Genomic DNA, 17662 nt, shown 5'->3' on the forward strand with positions numbered 1-17662 from the left:
TTCAGTTACAATAATTTATACTTAGATGCTTAGAGTCAAAAGGATTTTTTTCCTGCTTTTTCCTCCAAGATTTTTTGAAATTTCAAATCAACCTGCTTTATATTTGTGGCTAATGATATTAATCTATCTCAAATCCTTTTTTAACAATGGGAAAGTTAGAAATTTTAAATAGATCGTGTATACCTTGTGTATTTAAGTGGCCTGAATGATCCCCTTGAGTTTTCCATATATATTTCTCAGGTTATCTACCTTTTGTGAAACCTTCCTCTTTTTTATACTTCAAGATGCCTCTGCTGTTTGTTGTATCTAAGTTTCATTTGTTTAAATGTTTTGAACAGGAGATTATACAAGCTTGTCTTGCCCCAGATTCTACATCCCTATCTAGAACTGTCATTAGTTATTCCAGAGCAGAGTACTGTGACCTCCAAAGAAGTCACAATATTGTAAAAACCATGTTGTGTATTATGGTATGCATTTTGTTGGCAGATGCTTATAAAAGAGTATTCTTTCATTCAACAAATACTGATCACTCAATGAGTGTCAGGCACTCTTCTGAATGTTGGATGAAAAGCTAAATGAAGTCCCTGCTTTGTGGAGCTACACCTTTATATGTGTAGTTGGTGGCAAGGTGTGGACAGGCAATAAAAAAAGTGAGATGAATTTAGATAATGACAATGGCTGTGAAGAAAATAAAATAAGATAGTATAATAGAGTGAGTGGGAGTTGGGAGAGGTGCAGTCATGTAAGACCTGCTATGGAGAAGACATTTGACTGGGAGACCTGAATAATAACATACACAGAACACAAACTTTTAGGTAATCACTTAAAAGCCAAGGAATTTGTTAAAGGTTTTAATCCCCACAAACATAATCTTTATGAAAAGTGCTTATGTATGAAAATTTAAAATGAGTATTATGGATTTATTTGGAATTTGAAAAGAGTTTTCTAAGATTTTATTTGACTGAAAATGATAACTAAGTATGGCTATTATGCTTTAAAAATCCCAGTAGTATTTTTATCTTGACTTATGCAATTAAGAAAAGCTAACTGTATTTTTTTAATGTATCAAGTGCCTAGAGATATTCATATTATATTTCCTATGTTAACAAACATAATTTTGAAGATTAAATGATACAACAATGCAGTTAGCTTTATAACTGATTTCTCCTCCCCTCCCACTTTTTAAAGAAATTGATCACCCATGAGAAGTTTGAACGTGCGTGTGAAGAGCTAAATAATGCATTACTTCGGGAACAGCAGGCACAAATGCTATTGAATGAGCAGGCACAACAACTACAGGAATTGAATTACAGACTTGAATTGCACTCCAGTGAGGAAGCTGACAAAAACCAAACTCTTGGAGAAGCTGTTAAGGTAAGAGAATACAGGGATATTTGCATAAAGGGATATTTTCTCTTTGTGTGGATCTTAGAGGAAATTAATGGTATCTATTGAATAGGGACTAGATCCCAAGATGTGAAATTTTATTCTGTGAGGACAGAATCAAACATGGTTCTGAGACCTCAGTTATAAGCCTGCATTCACATGTATTGAGAAGGTAAAAGTAGTCTTTACTTTGTAGTTGAAAACAAAGTGAAGATCTTTTCCAGTAATAATAACAATTATTATTAACAATAAATTTTTTGTTTCTTTTATCTTCCTTCTTCCTCTCTTTATATATATTTTTTTCTTGTTTTGTACCCAATGGATATTGGAAACTCCATTCACCTTTTGGATTCTGGAAGGTTTTGGTCTGGGTTGCTCTGATTCTTATGTAAGTGCATATGTGGAGAGGAAGGAGGTTTAGTTAGAAAGAATTCTTCTTTCTGTCAAATATTTGTGGTAAAGGTATTTCAAAGGAAAAAAGCTATCATTTAAAAGTTGTCACTGGGAAAATTACATTAATGGATTTAGGACTATAGTATTTTCTAGAAAAGTTAGCTACAAAGTATAATAGAATTCTAGTTCTTTATTATACAACTGTGGATTTTTCACTAGTGAGATTATATTCATTGGAATGGAACTAAATCCAGGGAAACAAAAATGATATAGCCTCTAAATAGGATATCACGCTTAATACAATTAATCAACTCCAAGTTGATATTAATGTATAAAATATTATCTATTTATTCTAATATCTTAATACTATTATGATCAATGATAAAATAGCAAAAATTTATTGTTAACTTCTTGTTTACTAGACACTATGCTAACTACTTTAAAATACTTAGGTACTCTTCAAAGAAACTCTATGGAATTATTCCTGTTTTATAGATGAGAAAACAGGTACAGAGAGGTGACATAACTTACACATTTCTTCATAAGTAATAAATCTAGGGAGTCATATTTCACATGTGTCTTCCTAACCACCACATTGTATATTCCACCGATTGATAGTGTACATTTGCCAGGCTCTGTGTTACTGTCTACATGAATTATGTTATTTCATTTTAAACTACCTTTGTGAGGGTAGGTACTATTATTATGATTTTGATTGTGGCTTTCTTTTAAAATTTTTTATTGCATTTTAGGTTTTGGGGTACATGAGCAGAACATGCAAGACAGTTGCGTAGGTACGCACATGGCAGTGTGTTTTGCTTCCTTTCTCCTCTTCACCCACATTTGGCATTTCTCCCCAGGCTATCCCTCCCCACCTCCCCCTCCCACTGTCCCTCCTTTTTTCTGCCCAATAGACCCCAGTGTTTAGTACTCCCCTCCCTGTGTCCATGTGTTCTCATTTTTTCATCACCCGCCTATGAGTGAAAATATGCAGTGTTTCATTTTCTGTTCTTGTGTCAGTTTGCTGAGAATGATGTTCTCCAGATTCATCCATGTCCCTACAAAGGACACAAACTCATCATTTCTGATTGCTGCATAATATTCCATGGTGTATATGTGCCACATTTTCCTGATTTAGTCTATCATCAATAGGCATTTGGGTTGATTCCAGGTCTTTGCTATTGTAAACAGTGCTGCAATGAACATTCGTGTACATGTGTCCTTATAGTAGAACAATTTATAGTCCTTTGGATATATACCCAGTAATGGGATTGCTGGGTCAAATGGAATTTCTATTTCTAAGGCCTTGAGGAATCGCCACACTGTCTTCCACAATGGTTGAACTAATTTACACTCCCACCAACAGTGTAAAAGTGTTCCTTTTTCTCCACATCCTCTCCAGCATCTGTTGTCTCCAGATTTTTTAATGATCGCCATTCTAACTGGCGTGAGATAGTATCTCAATGTGGTTTTGATTTGCATCTCTCTGATGACCAGTGACGATGAGCATTTTTTCATATGATTGTTGGCCTCATATATGTCTTCTTTGGTAAAGTGTCCGTTCATATCCTTTGCCCACTTTTGAATGGGCTTGTTTGTTTTTTTCCTGTAAATCTGTTTGAGTTCTTTGTAGATTCTGGATATCAGCCCTTTGTGAGATGGGTAAACTGCAAAAATTTTTTCCCATTCTGTTGGTTGCCGATCCACTCTAGTGACTGTTTCTTTTGCCATGCAGAAGCTGTGGAGTGTGATTAGGTCCCATTTGTCTATTTTGGCTTTTGTTGCCAATGCTTTTGGTGTTTTGTTCATGAAGTCCTTGCCTACTCCTATGTCCTGGATGGTTTTGCCTAGATTTGCTTCTAGGGTTTTTATGGTGCCAGGTCTTATGTTTAAGTCTTTAATCCATCTGGAGTTAATTTTGCTGTAAGGTGTCAGGAAGGGGTCCAGTTTCTGCTTACTGCACATGGCTAGCCAGTTTTCCCAACACCATTTGTTAAACAGGGAATCCTTTCCCCATTGCTTGTTTTTGTCAGGTTTATCAAAGATTGTATGGTTGTAGATATGTTGTGTTGCCTCCTGTGCCTCTGTTTTGTTCCATTGGTCTATATCTCTGTTTTGGTACCAGTACCATGCTGTTTTGATTACTGTAGCCTTGTAGTATAGTTTGAAATCCGGTAGGGTGATGCCCCCTGCTGTTTTTTTTTTTTGCTTAGAATCGACTTGGCTATGTGGGCTCTCATTTGGTTTCATATGAAGTTCATGGTGGTTTTTTCCAGTTCTGTGAAGAAACTCAATGGTAGCTTGATGGGGATAGCATTGATTCTGTAAATTACTTTGGGCAGTATAGCCATTTTCACGATATTAATTCTTCCTAACCATGAACATGGAATGTTTCTCCGTCTGTTTGTGTCCTCTCTGATTTCGTTGAGCAGTGGTTTGTAGTTTTCCTTGAAGAGGTCCCTTACATTCTTTGTGAGTTGTATTCCAAGGTATTTTATTCTTTTTGTAGCAATTGTGAATGGCAGTTCGTTTTTGATTTGGCTTTCTTTAAGTCTGTCATTGGTGTAGAGGAATGCTTGTGATTTTTGCACATTGATTTTATATCCTGAGACTTTGCTGAAGTTGCTTATCAGTTTCAGGAGTTTTTGGGCTGAAGCGAGGGGTCTTCTAGGTATACTATCATGTCGTCTGCAAATAGAGACAATTTGGCTTCCATGTTTCCTATTTGAATACCCTTTATTTCTGTTTCTTGCCTGATTGCTCTGGCTAGAACTTCCAGTACTATATTGAATAGGAATGGTGAGAGAGGGCATCCTTGTCTAGTGCCAGATTTCAAAGGGAATGCTTCTAGTTTTTGCCCATTCAGTATGTTATTGGCTGTTGGTTTGTCATAAATAGCTTTTATTACTTTGAGATACGTTTCATCGATACCGAGTTTTTTGAGGGTTTTTAGCATAAAGGGCTGTTGAATTTTGTCAAATGCCTTCTCTGCATCAATTGAGATAATCATGTGGTTTTTATTTTTGGTTCTGTTTATGTGGTGAATTACGTTTATAGACTTGCGTATGTTGAACCAGCCTTGCATCCCCGGGTTGAATCCTACTTGATCATGATGAATAAGTTTTTTGATTTGCTGTTGCAATTGGCTTGCCAATATTTTATTGAAGATTTTTGCATCTATGTTCATCATGGATATTGGCCTGAAGTTTTCTTTTCTTGTTGTGTATCTGCCGGGTTTTGGTATCAGAATGATGTTGGTCTCATAAAATGATTTGGGAAGGATTCCCTCTTTTTTGGATTATTTGGAATAGTTTCAGAAGGAATGGTACCAGCTCCTCTTTGTGTGTCTGGTAGAATTCGTCTGTGAACCCCTCTTGACCTGGGCTTTTTTTGAGTGGTAGGCTCTTGATTGCTGCCTCGACTTCTGACCTTGTTATTGGTATTCATAGTTTCAGCTTTCTCCTTGTTTAGGCTTGGGAGGACACAGGAGTCCAGGAATTTATCCATTTTTCCAGGTTTACTTGTTCATATGCATAGAGTTGTCTGTAATATTCTCTGATGATGGTTTGAATTTCTGTGGAATCTGTGGTGATTTCCCCTTTATCATTTTTTATTGCATCTATTTGGTTGTTCTCTCTTTTATTTTAATCAATCTGGCTAGTGGTCTGTCATTTTGTTGATCTTTTCAAAAAACCAGCTCTTGGATTTATTGATTTTTTGGAGGGTTTTTCGTGTCTCAATCTCCTTCAGTTCAGCTCTGATCTTAGTTATTTCTTGTCTTCTGCTGGGTTTTGAGTTTTTTTGATCTTGCTTCTCTAGCTCTTATAGTTTTGACACTAGGGTGTCAATTTTGGATCTCTCCATTCTCCTCATATGGGCACTTATTGCTATATACTTTCCTCTAGCGACTGCTTTAAATGTGTCACAGAGATTCTGGCATGTTGTGTCTTCGTTCTCGTTGGTTTCGAAAAACTTTTTTATTTCTGCTTTTATTTCGTTGTTTATCCAGTCAACATTCAAGAGCCAGTTGTTGAGTTTCCATGAAGCTGTGCGGTTCTTGGTTGGTTTCTGAATTCTGAGTTCTAACTTGATTGCACTATGGTCTGAGAGGCTGTTTGTTATGATTTCAGTTGTTTTGCATTTGCTGAGCAGTGCTTTACTTCCAATTATGTGGTCAATTTTAGAGTAGGTGTGATGTGGTGCTGAGAAGAATGTATATTCTGTGGATTTGGGGTGGAGAGTTTTGTAAACTTGTCTATCAGGTTTGCTTGCTCCATGTCTGAGTTCAAGCCCTGGATATCCTTGTTGATTTTCTGTCTGGTTGATCTAATATTGACAGTGGAGTGTTAAAGTCTCCCACTATTGTTGTGTGGGAGTCTAAGTCTCTTTGTAAGTCATTAAGAACTTGCCTTATGTATCTGGGTGCTCCTGCATTGGGTTTATATATGTTCAGGATTGTTAGCTCTTCTTGTTGTATCGATTCTTTTACCATTATGTAATGGCCTTCTTTTTCTCTTTTGATCTTTGTTGCTTTAAAGTCTATTTTATCAGAGATGAGAATTGCAACTCCTGCTTTTTTTTGCTCTCCATTTGCTTGGTAAATCTTCCTCCATCCCTTTATTTTGAGCCTTTGAGTATCCCTGCATGTGAGATGGGTTTCCTGGATACAGCACACTGAAGGGTTTTGGATTTTTATCCAATTTGCCAGTCTGTGTCTTTTGATTGGTGCATTTAGTCCATTTACATTTAGGGTTAATATTGTTATGTGTGAATTTGATACTGCCATTTTGATGCTAAGTGGCTGTTTTGCCCGTTAGTTATTGTAGATTCTTCATTATGTTGATGTTCTTTAGCATTTAGTGTGATTTTGGAATGGCTGGTACTGGTTGTTCCTTTCTATGTGTAGTGCCTCTTTCAGGAGCTCTTGTAAAGCAGGCCTGGTGGTGACAAAATCTCTTAGTACTTGCTTGTTCTCAAAGGATTTTATTTTTCCTTCACTTCTGAAGCTCAGTTTGGCTGGATATGAAATTCTGGGTTGAAAGTTCTTTTCTTTGAGAATGTTGAATATTGGCCCCCACTCTCTTCTGGCTTGTAGTGTTTCTGCCGAGAGATCTGCTGTGAGTCTGATGGGCTTCCCTTTGTGGGTGACCCGACCTTTCTCTCTGGCTGCCCTTAGTATTTTCTCCTTTATTTCAGCCTTGTTGAATCTGATGATTATGTGCCTTGGGGTTGCTCTTCTTGTGGAATATCTCTGTGGTGTTCTCTGTATTTCCTGCAATTGAGTGTTGGCCTGTCTTGCTAGGTGGGGGAAATTTTCCTGGATAATATCCTGAAGAGTATTTTCCAGCTTGTATTCATTCTGTTCGTCACATTCTGGCACACCTATCAAACGTAGGTTAGGTCTCTTCACATAGTCCCACATTTCTTGGAGACTTTGTTCATTCCTTTTTGCGCTTTTTTCTCTGATCTTGGTTTCTCGTTTTATTTCATTGAGTTGATCTTCGACTTCAGATATTCTTTCTTCTGCTTGGTCAATTCGGCTGTTGAAACTTGTGCATGCTTCGTGAAGTTCTCGTATTGTGTTTTTCAGCTCCTTTAATTCATTCATATTTCTCTCTAAGTTATCCATTCTTGTTATCATTTCCTCAAATCTTTTTTCAAGGTTCTTAGTTTCTTTGCATTGATTTAATACATGTTCTTTTAGCTCATAAAAGTTTCTCATTATCCACCTTCTGAAGTCTAATTCCGTTATTTCGTCACAGTCATTCTCCGTCCAGCTTAGTTCCCTTGCTGAGGAGTTTTGGTTGTTTCTAGGAGGTGAGGTGTTCTGGTGTCAGGTGTTTTCCTCCTTTTTTCGCTGGTTTCTTCCCATCTTTGTGGATTTATCCACCTGTCGTCTGTGTAGTTGCTGACTTTTCGATTGGGTCTCTGAGTGGATGCCCAGATTGTTTAGGATGAAGTATTTCTGTTACTTGGTTTTTCTTTTACCAGTCTAGCCCCTTCGCTGTACGACTGCTGAGGTCCACTCCAGGCCCTGCTTGTCTGGGGTGCACCTATAGCAGCTGCAAAACAGTGAGGGATGCTACCAGTTTCTTTTTGTGCTATCTTTGTCCCAGGATGATGCCTGCCAAATGTCAGTCTTTTGGATATAGAGGGGTCAGGGAGCTGCTTGAGGAGACAGTCTGTACTTTATAGGAGCTCAATTGCTGAGCTGTGAGCTCTGTTGTTCATTCAGGGCTGTTAGGCTGCTATGTTTAATTCTGCTGCAACAGAACTCATAAAAATACCCTTTTTTTCTCAGATGCTTTATCTGGGGGTTTGGGGCTTTATTTTTGAATGTCCGTTGCACTGTCCTGCCCAGTAAGAGGCAGTCTAGTCACTATTTGCCTGCTGAGGCTCCGCCCTGCTGGTGTGAGGTTTGCCCTGTTGCTGCAGGCTCTGCCCTTCTGCTGCGGTCTCTGCACTGCTGCCACGGGCTATGCCCTGCGGCAGAGTCTCTCTGTTGTATCGGGTTGCCTTGGCAATGGCAGGCTGTGTCAGCAATGGGTGTGTATCTCAGTAGGGGTGATTGCCTTGGTAATGGTGGACGCCCCTCCCCCACCGAGCTGTGCTTTCAGGGACCGTCTTTTCCGGGAGTGTTTGGAATTGCCGTTTTGTCTGTCCCACTGCGCTACCCCAAATGCTGTGTCCCTGCAATCTTCTGGGCTGGCCCCCTGTCCAAGTCTCGTTCAGTCTCAAGTTCAGCCCTCTCAAGTCTCAGGTTGCCAGTTCAACAGGGCACCTGGACAAGCACGCCCTGCGCGAAGCGCTGTGTAGGGCCGGCCGCCGCCACCCCAGCTGCTGGCTGCACCAGCCAAAACCTCTGCCTGGCATCCCGCATCTCCTTAATACCTGGGAATTTCTCTGTTCTGTGGGCAACAAAGATCAGTCTGGAAATGCAGCTCTGACTCACCTCTTTGCGCATTCACTGAGAGCTTCAATCCTGGATTGTTCTCACAGCGCCATCTTGAGTCCTCCCCCTGTGGCTTTTTTTTTTTTTTTTGAGTAAGTTGAGGGACTTCAATAAACTTGCCCAGGGCATCCTGGCCTGTAAATGTTGAAATTGGGATGTAGTTTTTAGAAAAATTAGAAAGTATTGAAATCTAAAGCAAGAAAATACACATGAATTTAAAAAGGAAAATATAGGTGTTCTTTAAGAAGAGAAGAAAATGACCAGGACAGTGTTAGTATTTTAGAGTATGTGTTTCCAAATATATGTATTAAATTGAATTATCTGAAATTGTTGTTTTTGAACTGCCATTCACAACTGCTACAAAAGAATAAAATACCTAGGAATACAACTAACAAAGGATGTAAAGGACCTCTTCAAGGAGAACTACAAACCACTTCTCAATGAAATAAGAGAGGACATAAACGGAAAAACATTCTATGCTCATGGTTAGGAAGAAATCAATATTTTGAAAATGACCATACTGCCCAAAGTAATTTACAGATTCAACACTATCCCAACCAAGCTACCTATGATCCTTTTCACGGAACTGGAAAAAACCACCTTAAAGTTCATATGGAACCAAAAGAGACCCTGCATAGCCAAGTCAATTCTAAGCAAAAAGAACAAAACTGAAGGCATCATGCTACCTGACTTCAAACTATACTACAAAGCTACAGTAATCAAAACAGCATGGTACTGGTACCAAAACAGAGATATGGACCAGTGGAACAGAACAGAGACCTCAGAGGCAATGCCACACATCTTAAACCATCTGATCTTTGACAAACCTGACAAAAACAAGCAATCGGGAAAGGATTTTCTGTTTAATAAATGGTGTTGGGATAACTGGTTAGCCATGTGCAGAAAGCAGAAACTAGACCCCTTCCTGACACCTTACACTAAAATTAACTCCAGATGGGTTAAAGACTTAAACATAAGACCTAACACCATAAAAACCCTAGAAGAAAACCTAGGCAAAACCATTCAGGACATAGGCATAGTCAAGGACTTCATGACTAAAACACCAGAAGCATTCACAACAAAAGCCAAAATAGACAAAGGGGACCTAATTAAACTCCATAACTTCTGCACAGCAAAAGAAACAATCATTAGAGTGAACTGACAACCAATAGAATGGGAAAAAATTTTTGCAATCTACCCATCTGACAAAGGGATAATCAGAAAGCACTAAAACAGCTTTATAAGAAAAAAAGCAAAGAAACCCATCCAAAAGTGGGAGAAGGATATGAATAGACACTTTCCAAAAGAAGACACATGCGAGGCCAACAAACATATAAAAAAGTGCTCATCATCACTGATTATTAGAGAAATGCAAACCAAAACTACATTGAGATACCACCTCACAACAGTTAGAATGGTGATCATTATAAAATCTGGAGACAACAGATGCTGAAGAGAATGTGGAGAAATAGGGACACTTTTACACTGTTCGTGGGAGTGTCAATTAGTTTGACCATTATGGAAGACAGCATGGCAATTCCTCAAGGACCTAGAAATAGAAATTCCATTTGGCCCACCAATCCCATTACTGGGTATATACCCAAAGGATTATAAATCAAAGGATTATAAGGACACATGCACACATGTGTTCATAGCGTCACTGTTTACAATAGCAAAGACCTGGAACCAACCCAAATGCCCATCAATGATAGACTGGACAAGGAAAATGTGGCACATATACACCATGGAATACTATGCAGTCATAAGAAACGATGAGTTCGTGTCCTTTATAGGGACATGGATGAATCTGGAAACGATCATTCTCAGCAAACTGACACAAGAACAGAAAATAAAACACTGCATGTTTTCACTCCTAGGTAGGTGTTGACCAGTGAGAACACAGGGACACAGGGAGGGGAACATCATACACTGGGGTCTGTTGGGAGGGGCAAGGGAGGGACAGTGTGACGGGGGAGGTTGAGCAGAGATAACATGGGGAGAAATGCCAGATGTGGGTGACGGGGGAATGGAGGCAGCCAACCATATTGCCATGTGTGTACTTACTTATGCAACAGTCCTGCATGATCTGCACATGTACCCCAGAACCTAAAGTACAATTAAAAAAATAAATTGCCGATCCTGAGTCACAGCTTCTGGTAATCACTTCAATGTATTGTATGTAATTTATTAACCTAATTTAATTTTATAGATTTAGATTTATCTCAGCTTCTTTCTCTTCCTTCTCCTCTACCTCCTCCTTCTGTTACTCCTTTCCTTCATCTTATTTTATTTTCTCTTCTGCTTCCCCTCCTTCTTTTGCTATTATAAGTAAGTATTAAGATGAACAACCCAGTATCTAAATATTATGCATGTATCTGTGATTATTTCATCAGGATAAATTTCTTGATGAGGAATTAATAGGTCAGAAACCACATATATTTTAAAAATGTACATATTATCAATTGTCCTACAGTAAGTTTCTACTGATTACAGTCTCTCCTAAGATATATGAGAATTGGACCTTTGGCCCTACCTGGCTATTATTATTTAAAACTTTTTTTGCCAATTTGATAGATATGTCCTTGTTACTTTAATTTATATTTCTTTTATTATTTGTCAAGTTGAAAATTTTTGTAAGTATGTTGGTCATTAAATAACATTTTTATGCTTCATGTCCTGTTAACAGATAATGTAATGAACTGTGCTTTGCAGTTAAATGTAAAAAGCATCTAACTGTGTCATATTGAAGTCTTTTTCTCTGTTATAGTTTGTGTTTAGGTTTAATATCTTCCAGCAGATAAAGAGCCGTTCATGTTAATTTTTTTAAAATTGCCAGTAGCTTAAATATTGTTGTCAGGAGTGGAGAATTGTTTAATTACTGTCTCTTAATTAGAACTAGCAGGTGGTAATGTGAAAATGCTCCCTTGTGGGAGGCAACATGGTTCAGTGGAAAAAGCACTGGCCCTGGAACAAGTATTCCTGAATTCAAATCCCAGTTCTGTGGCTTGGGCAAATTATTTAACCTTCTGAACCTCAGTTTCCTCTTCTGCAGAAATAAGGATAATGATACTTAAGTCACAGGATGTTTATGAGAATGAATTAAGATTCTATTTGAAAAGCAAGTGTATGCTTGTTAAATATTCTGTTGTGTTTTCAGTGATGCTTTAAAAATAGTTCTTTGTTTTTTTTACTGTGTGCTATGTACAACTTCTCTTAAAAAACAATGTGTATAGTTTCTTCTTTATAGAAACAAAATGAAATCACGAATAGAAGATATGGATACAGAAGGAAAAACAAGTTATCTATGATTTATAATCTGAAAGCAACTACTGCTGCCATTTGGGAATTTTTTTTTAAATTTATATCTTTTTTTTTTTTTTTAAAGACAGGGCCTCACTCTGTTGCCTAGGCCACGACCTCCCCGCTTAAGCAATTTTTCCTCACCCAACCAAGAAGCTGGGTCTCCAGGCAAATGCAACCACACCCAGCTAATTAAAAAAAATTTTTTTTGTAGAGATGGGAACTCCCGTGTTGTTTAGTCCTGGTCTCAAACTCCTGGGTTCAAGTGATCCTCTTGTCTTGGCCTCCCAAAATGCCTGTAACCCCCAAAGGGATTCCATATGTCAGCCACTGTGCCCAGCCTAAATCATTCATTTATATGTAATTGTTTTTATCAATAATATTTTAGAAAAGATGCTCAGAATGGCTTTTTATTTTAATACAGCTAAATCTTGGATTAGACATTCCTTGCAATAAATGCAGTGCATTAAGAAATCAAGGAAGTCTCCAAGGACAAAAATAAAACAAACAACTATATTGTCAAATGTTAGTATGTGGAAATCAAAGTTAACACCGTGAGTAGATATTAGGTTTGTCCTGGAGGCAAATACAGGCTGAGCATCCCTAATTTGAAAATTCAAATTCTCTAAAATCAAACTTTTTGAGCACTGACATGACACTCAAAGTAAATGCTCATTGGAGCATTTTGGATTTCAGATGATCAGATTTGGGATGCTCAACTGGTAAGCATATAAATAATGCAAACATTTCAAAATCCAAAAATATTTAAAATATGAAATACTTCTGGTCCTGAGTATTTTATATAAGGAATGCCCAACCTATACCAATATTGATACTGGGAATATGAGACTAAGCTTTGGGTTCCACCAGCAGATAGGAGCTTGAACTTAAAGCTTCCACATTAAGGAATTGCTTAATAACCTGAAAGGGATAATCAGTAGTATTCCATTGTTCTAGGCAAAAGCTAAGGCAAAATTCTGACTGGAAAAAAGGCTTGTCTAACCTAGTTCCTTCAGAAGCCTCCAAAGAGTAAGATCAACGAAGAAACTGACATGTGAATAGATAGGTATATTAATCTTATATGCAGCCACATTGCTGAACTCTCTTGTCATTTCTAATACTTTATCTATATTGTTTAGGACATAGACAGTAATATTTATTCTATAGTTATAGTTTTAGTTTTTGTTTCCAAACCTTATCCCTTTAGGTTTTCTTCCCCCCCCCCACCACTTTACTGCACTGGCTAGGATACAGTGTTAGGTAGAGGTAGAGGTGGTAGACATCCTTATTTTGTTTCCAGTCTTAACGAAAATCTTGCTAGGATTTCTCCATTAAGAAGGAAATTCGAGATAGGTTTTTAGTTGATAATCCTTGTTGGGTTAGGGAAGTTATCTTCCTACATTGTGCATAATTTAAAAATCATTGGCCGGGTGCAGTGGCTCACACCTGTAATCCTAGCACTCTGGGAGGTGGAGGCAGGCGGATCACCTGAGGTCAGGAGTTTGAGACAAGCCTGGCAAACATGGTGAAACCCCATCTTTACTAAAAATTCAAAAATTAGTCAGGTGTGGTGGCAGGCACCTGTAATCCCAACTACTTGGGAGGCTGAGGCAGGAGAATTGCTTGAACCTGGGAAGCAGAGGTTGCAGTGAGCTGAGATGGTGCCATTACATTTCAGCTGGGCAACAGATCAAGACTCTCAAAAAAAATAAAAAAAAATTATGAATGGATGTTGGATATTATGAAATACATTTTATGTATATGTTTAGATAATCATATGATTTTTCTCATTTATTCTTTTGGCATGTTGAATTACATCACATAATAGCAAACTGTGATTTGTGTTTGTACAGCCTGTGAGCTAAGAATGGTTTTTACATTTTTAAGGGATTATAAAAAATAAAACCAAAGAACAACATGAGATGCAGATGGCATGTGATACACAAAGCCTAAAATATTTTCTATCAGAAGTTTGCTGACCCTTAGGTTATATTTTAGTATTCTAATGTTAAACCAGCCTTACATTCCTGAAATAAACCCAGTGTAGTCGTGATGATTTTTAAAAAATACATTGCTGCACCCAATTTCTTAATTGGGACTTTTTAAATTTCTTAATTCACTTGGGACTTTTGGATCCGTAGTCTTAATTGGAATTGTCTTGTAATTTACCTTTCTCCTACTGTCATTGTCACTTTCTTGAAATCAGGATTTTGCTAACATGAAAGGACTTCTCTTCCCATTCCAAACACAGGCAGGGGTGTCTTAGTGCATTTTGTCCTGCTATGACAGAATAACACAGATGGAGTAATTAAATAACAGTAGAAATCTATTTCTCAATATTCTGGAGTCTGGCACCAATATCAAGGTTCTGGCATCTGGTGAGGGCTTTCTTTTTGTGTCATCCAATGGCAGAAGGCAGAAGGGCAAGAGACTGTGCTTGCACACACTGGGAAAAGAAAGTAGGGAAGGGGGCCAAACCGATCCTTTTATAAGAAATCCAAATTCATGGGTTAATTTGTAACTAACTCACTCCCGCAATAACTGCATTAATTCATTTGTGATGGCAGAGCCCTGATGACCTAATCACCTCTCAAAGGTCCCACATCTCTGCACTGTTGCATTGAGGATTCAGATTTTAACACATGAACTTTGGGAAACACATTCAAACTACAAGCAAGTGGAAATTAGAAAAAATAGAACAAGTGAATTTTGGGGTATGTAGCCAAGCTTAAAGAGAGCAAAATATTCAGGTTCTAGAAATAAAGAGAAACAAAACACCAAATGATGAGGACTCAACATGAAATGGTGAGAAGGATCTGAAGACTAGTTCATTGGGGTGTGCAAACCTAGCTGGAGGCTAGAGTTGATAATAATATTAGGGAAATCTAGGCTTCAAGCCTCAGAGACTAGGAAAGATCTGCCTCTGTGAAGCTGGGCATATGGAAGGGTTGCCCTACTGTGAAATGTGGATGAGAATATCTCTGCCTAGCAGCTACATGAGAATTTGACATGTACTCAGGACAGTGAGTGGGAAAAGTTACTAAAGAAACTGGAACCCAGGTCTGTGCCACACATAAATACAGGGCCTTAGTTTACACCTTCATGATCCAAAGACTGTTTAGTTGATATTTAATCTTTAAAGTGATTCAATCCAGTCACCAGTGTGACCTTGTAGAAGGAAACTTGAAAATGTTCGGTAGGGATGCTTCTGCATCTCAATACACTCAAGACTTTTATGAAAAATTCAGTGTTTGATATAGAATTCAATATTACAAATCATATAAAAAATGAATTGCACATCAAATGAGAAAATTTGCACTTCAGGTCATAGAAATACTAGAGACATTGAAATCAGGTACTTAAACAGATACTTTAAAATAAAAATTTTTTGGAGCATTCTAAGAATAAGGTATGAATAGAAGTTATAAAACAAGACATGAAAATATATTCATGGATATTATGAACTCAATGAACATTGAGTAGACATCGATTAAATATATTAGCAAATTGGAAGAAAGCTGAGGAAATAACACATAATGCTCTCCAGAAGGACAAAATGATGGATAAGAAATTAAGAGGGAAAAAAAGAGAATGAAATATGTTTAATAAAGGAATGAAAGTAGAATACCGTAAGCACCTATAAACATAGTAATGAGATAACAGAATAACAAAGACGAGAAAATCTTTAAAGTTATGGGACAAAAAAGATTACTTAGAGAAGAGTAACAATTAGATTCTAAGAGTAATGACTTAATTAAAAATAACTTCATTAAGGTATAATTGTGACACTATAATCTGCACTTTAAATATATATGGCTGAGTTCCTTTTGACAAATGCATGTCTTGTGTAACTACCACTAGAGTCAAGGTATAGGACATTACATTTTCCCCCAAAATTCCTGTTGCACTTCCTTGCATTCAGTCCTCTATTCTCACCCAACTCCACCCTGGCATAGCATCCTGATCCATTATCATTCTAGATTAGATTTGCTTTTCCTAGAGTTTCATATAAATGGAATTTGACAATATTTTCTCTTTGTGTTTTCTTTTATTCAGCATTTTATATGTCTGTGTATTTATAATTCCAGTTTTTATTTTAGATTTAGGGAGTACATGTGCAGATTTGTTACCTGGGTATATTGTTTGATGCTGAGGCTTAGGGTATGATTAATCCTGTCCCTGAGTATAGTAAGTATTGTTGTAGGTAGGTAGATACTGAGCATAGTACCCAACAATTTTACAACTGTTATCCCTACCTCCTTCTTCTAGTAGTTTCTACTTCCTATTGTTGCCATCTTTTATGTCCATGAGTATTCATTTTTACTGCCATTTGTAAGTGAGAACAAGTGATATTTTGTTTTATGTTCCTGCGTTAATTTGCTTAGGATAATATCCAGTTGCATCCATGTTGCCACAAAGCACAACAAAAATAAGCAATCTAGAAACCTATGTCCATGTTCTCACATTTAGCTCCCACTTATAAGTGAGAACATGTGGTCTTTTGTTTTGTTTCTGTATTAGTTTGCTAAGGATAATGGCCTCCAGCTCCATCCATGTCCCTGCAAAAGACATGATCCCATTCCTTTTAATGGCTGCGTGGTATTCCATGGTGTATATGTACAACATTTTCTTTATTAAGTGTATCACTGATGGGCATTTGGGTTGATTCCATGTCTTTGCTATTGTAAATAGTGCTGCAATGAACATACATATGCATGTGCCTTTAAAATAGAACAATTTATATTCCTTTGTGTATATACCCAGTAGTGGGATTGTTGGGTTAAATTGTATTTCTGGTTCTAGGTCTTTGAGCAATTGTCAAATTCTCTTCCACATGGTCAAACTAATTTACACTCCCACCAACAGTATAAAAATGTTCCTTTTTCTCAACAACCTTGCCAGCATCTGTTATTTTTAAAATTTCTAGTAATTGCCATTCTGACTGGTGTGAGATGATATCTCATTGTTGTTTTGATTTGCATTTCTCTAATCAATGATGTTCAACTTTTTCTCGTATGTTTGTTGGCCACATGTATGTCTTCTTTTGAAAAATATCTATTCATTTCCTTTGCCAACTTTTTAACAAGGCTTTATTTAAAAATTTGTTTAAGTTCCTAATAGATGCTGGTTACTAGATCTTTGTCAGATGCATAGAATTGTAAAAATTTCTCCCATTCTTAGGTTGTCAGTTTATTCTGTTGATAGTTTCTTTTGCTGTGCAGAAGCTCTTTAGTTTAATTAGATCCCTTTTGTTAATTTTGCTTTTGTTGCAGTTGCTTTTGGTGTCTTTGCCATGAAATCTTTGCCCATGCCTATGTCCTGAATGGTATTGCCAAGGTTTTTTTCTAGGGTTTTTATAGTTTTGGGTTTTATATTTAAGTATTTAATCCATCTTGAGTTGATTTTTGTATATGGTATAAGGAAGAAGTACAATTTCAGTTTTTCTGCATATGGCTAGCCAGTTCTCCCAGCACCATTTATTAAATAGGGAATCTTTTCCCCATTGCTTGTTTTTGTCAGGTTTGTCAAAGATCAGATGGTTGTAGATCTGTAGTCTTATTTCTGGGTTTCTTATGCTGTTCCATTGGTCTATGTGTCTGTTCTTGTACTAGTACCATGCAATTTTGTTTA

General features: G+C 37.3%; 1 protein-coding gene across 20 annotated transcripts in view; it reads left to right on the plus strand.

Moving 5' to 3' along the window:
- The window catches only part of CCDC171 (coiled-coil domain containing 171), a 499054-nt gene that overhangs the window by 290331 nt on the left and 191061 nt on the right, over positions 1 to 17662 (plus strand). For all 20 annotated transcript variants that reach the window (XR_008481645.2, XM_035306113.3, XM_035306098.3 and 17 more), the window contains one exon: positions 1189 to 1374. Coding sequence is in view for 19 of the 20 variants with exons in the window: in XM_035306113.3 (XP_035162004.1) it covers positions 1189 to 1374 (186 nt within the window). In the remaining variant the exon portion in view is untranslated. The remainder of the gene's footprint in view (positions 1 to 1188; positions 1375 to 17662) is intronic.

This window comes from Callithrix jacchus, chromosome 1 (assembly GCF_049354715.1).
Source record: "Callithrix jacchus isolate 240 chromosome 1, calJac240_pri, whole genome shotgun sequence".
Classification (NCBI taxonomy): Eukaryota; Metazoa; Chordata; class Mammalia; order Primates; family Cebidae; genus Callithrix; species Callithrix jacchus.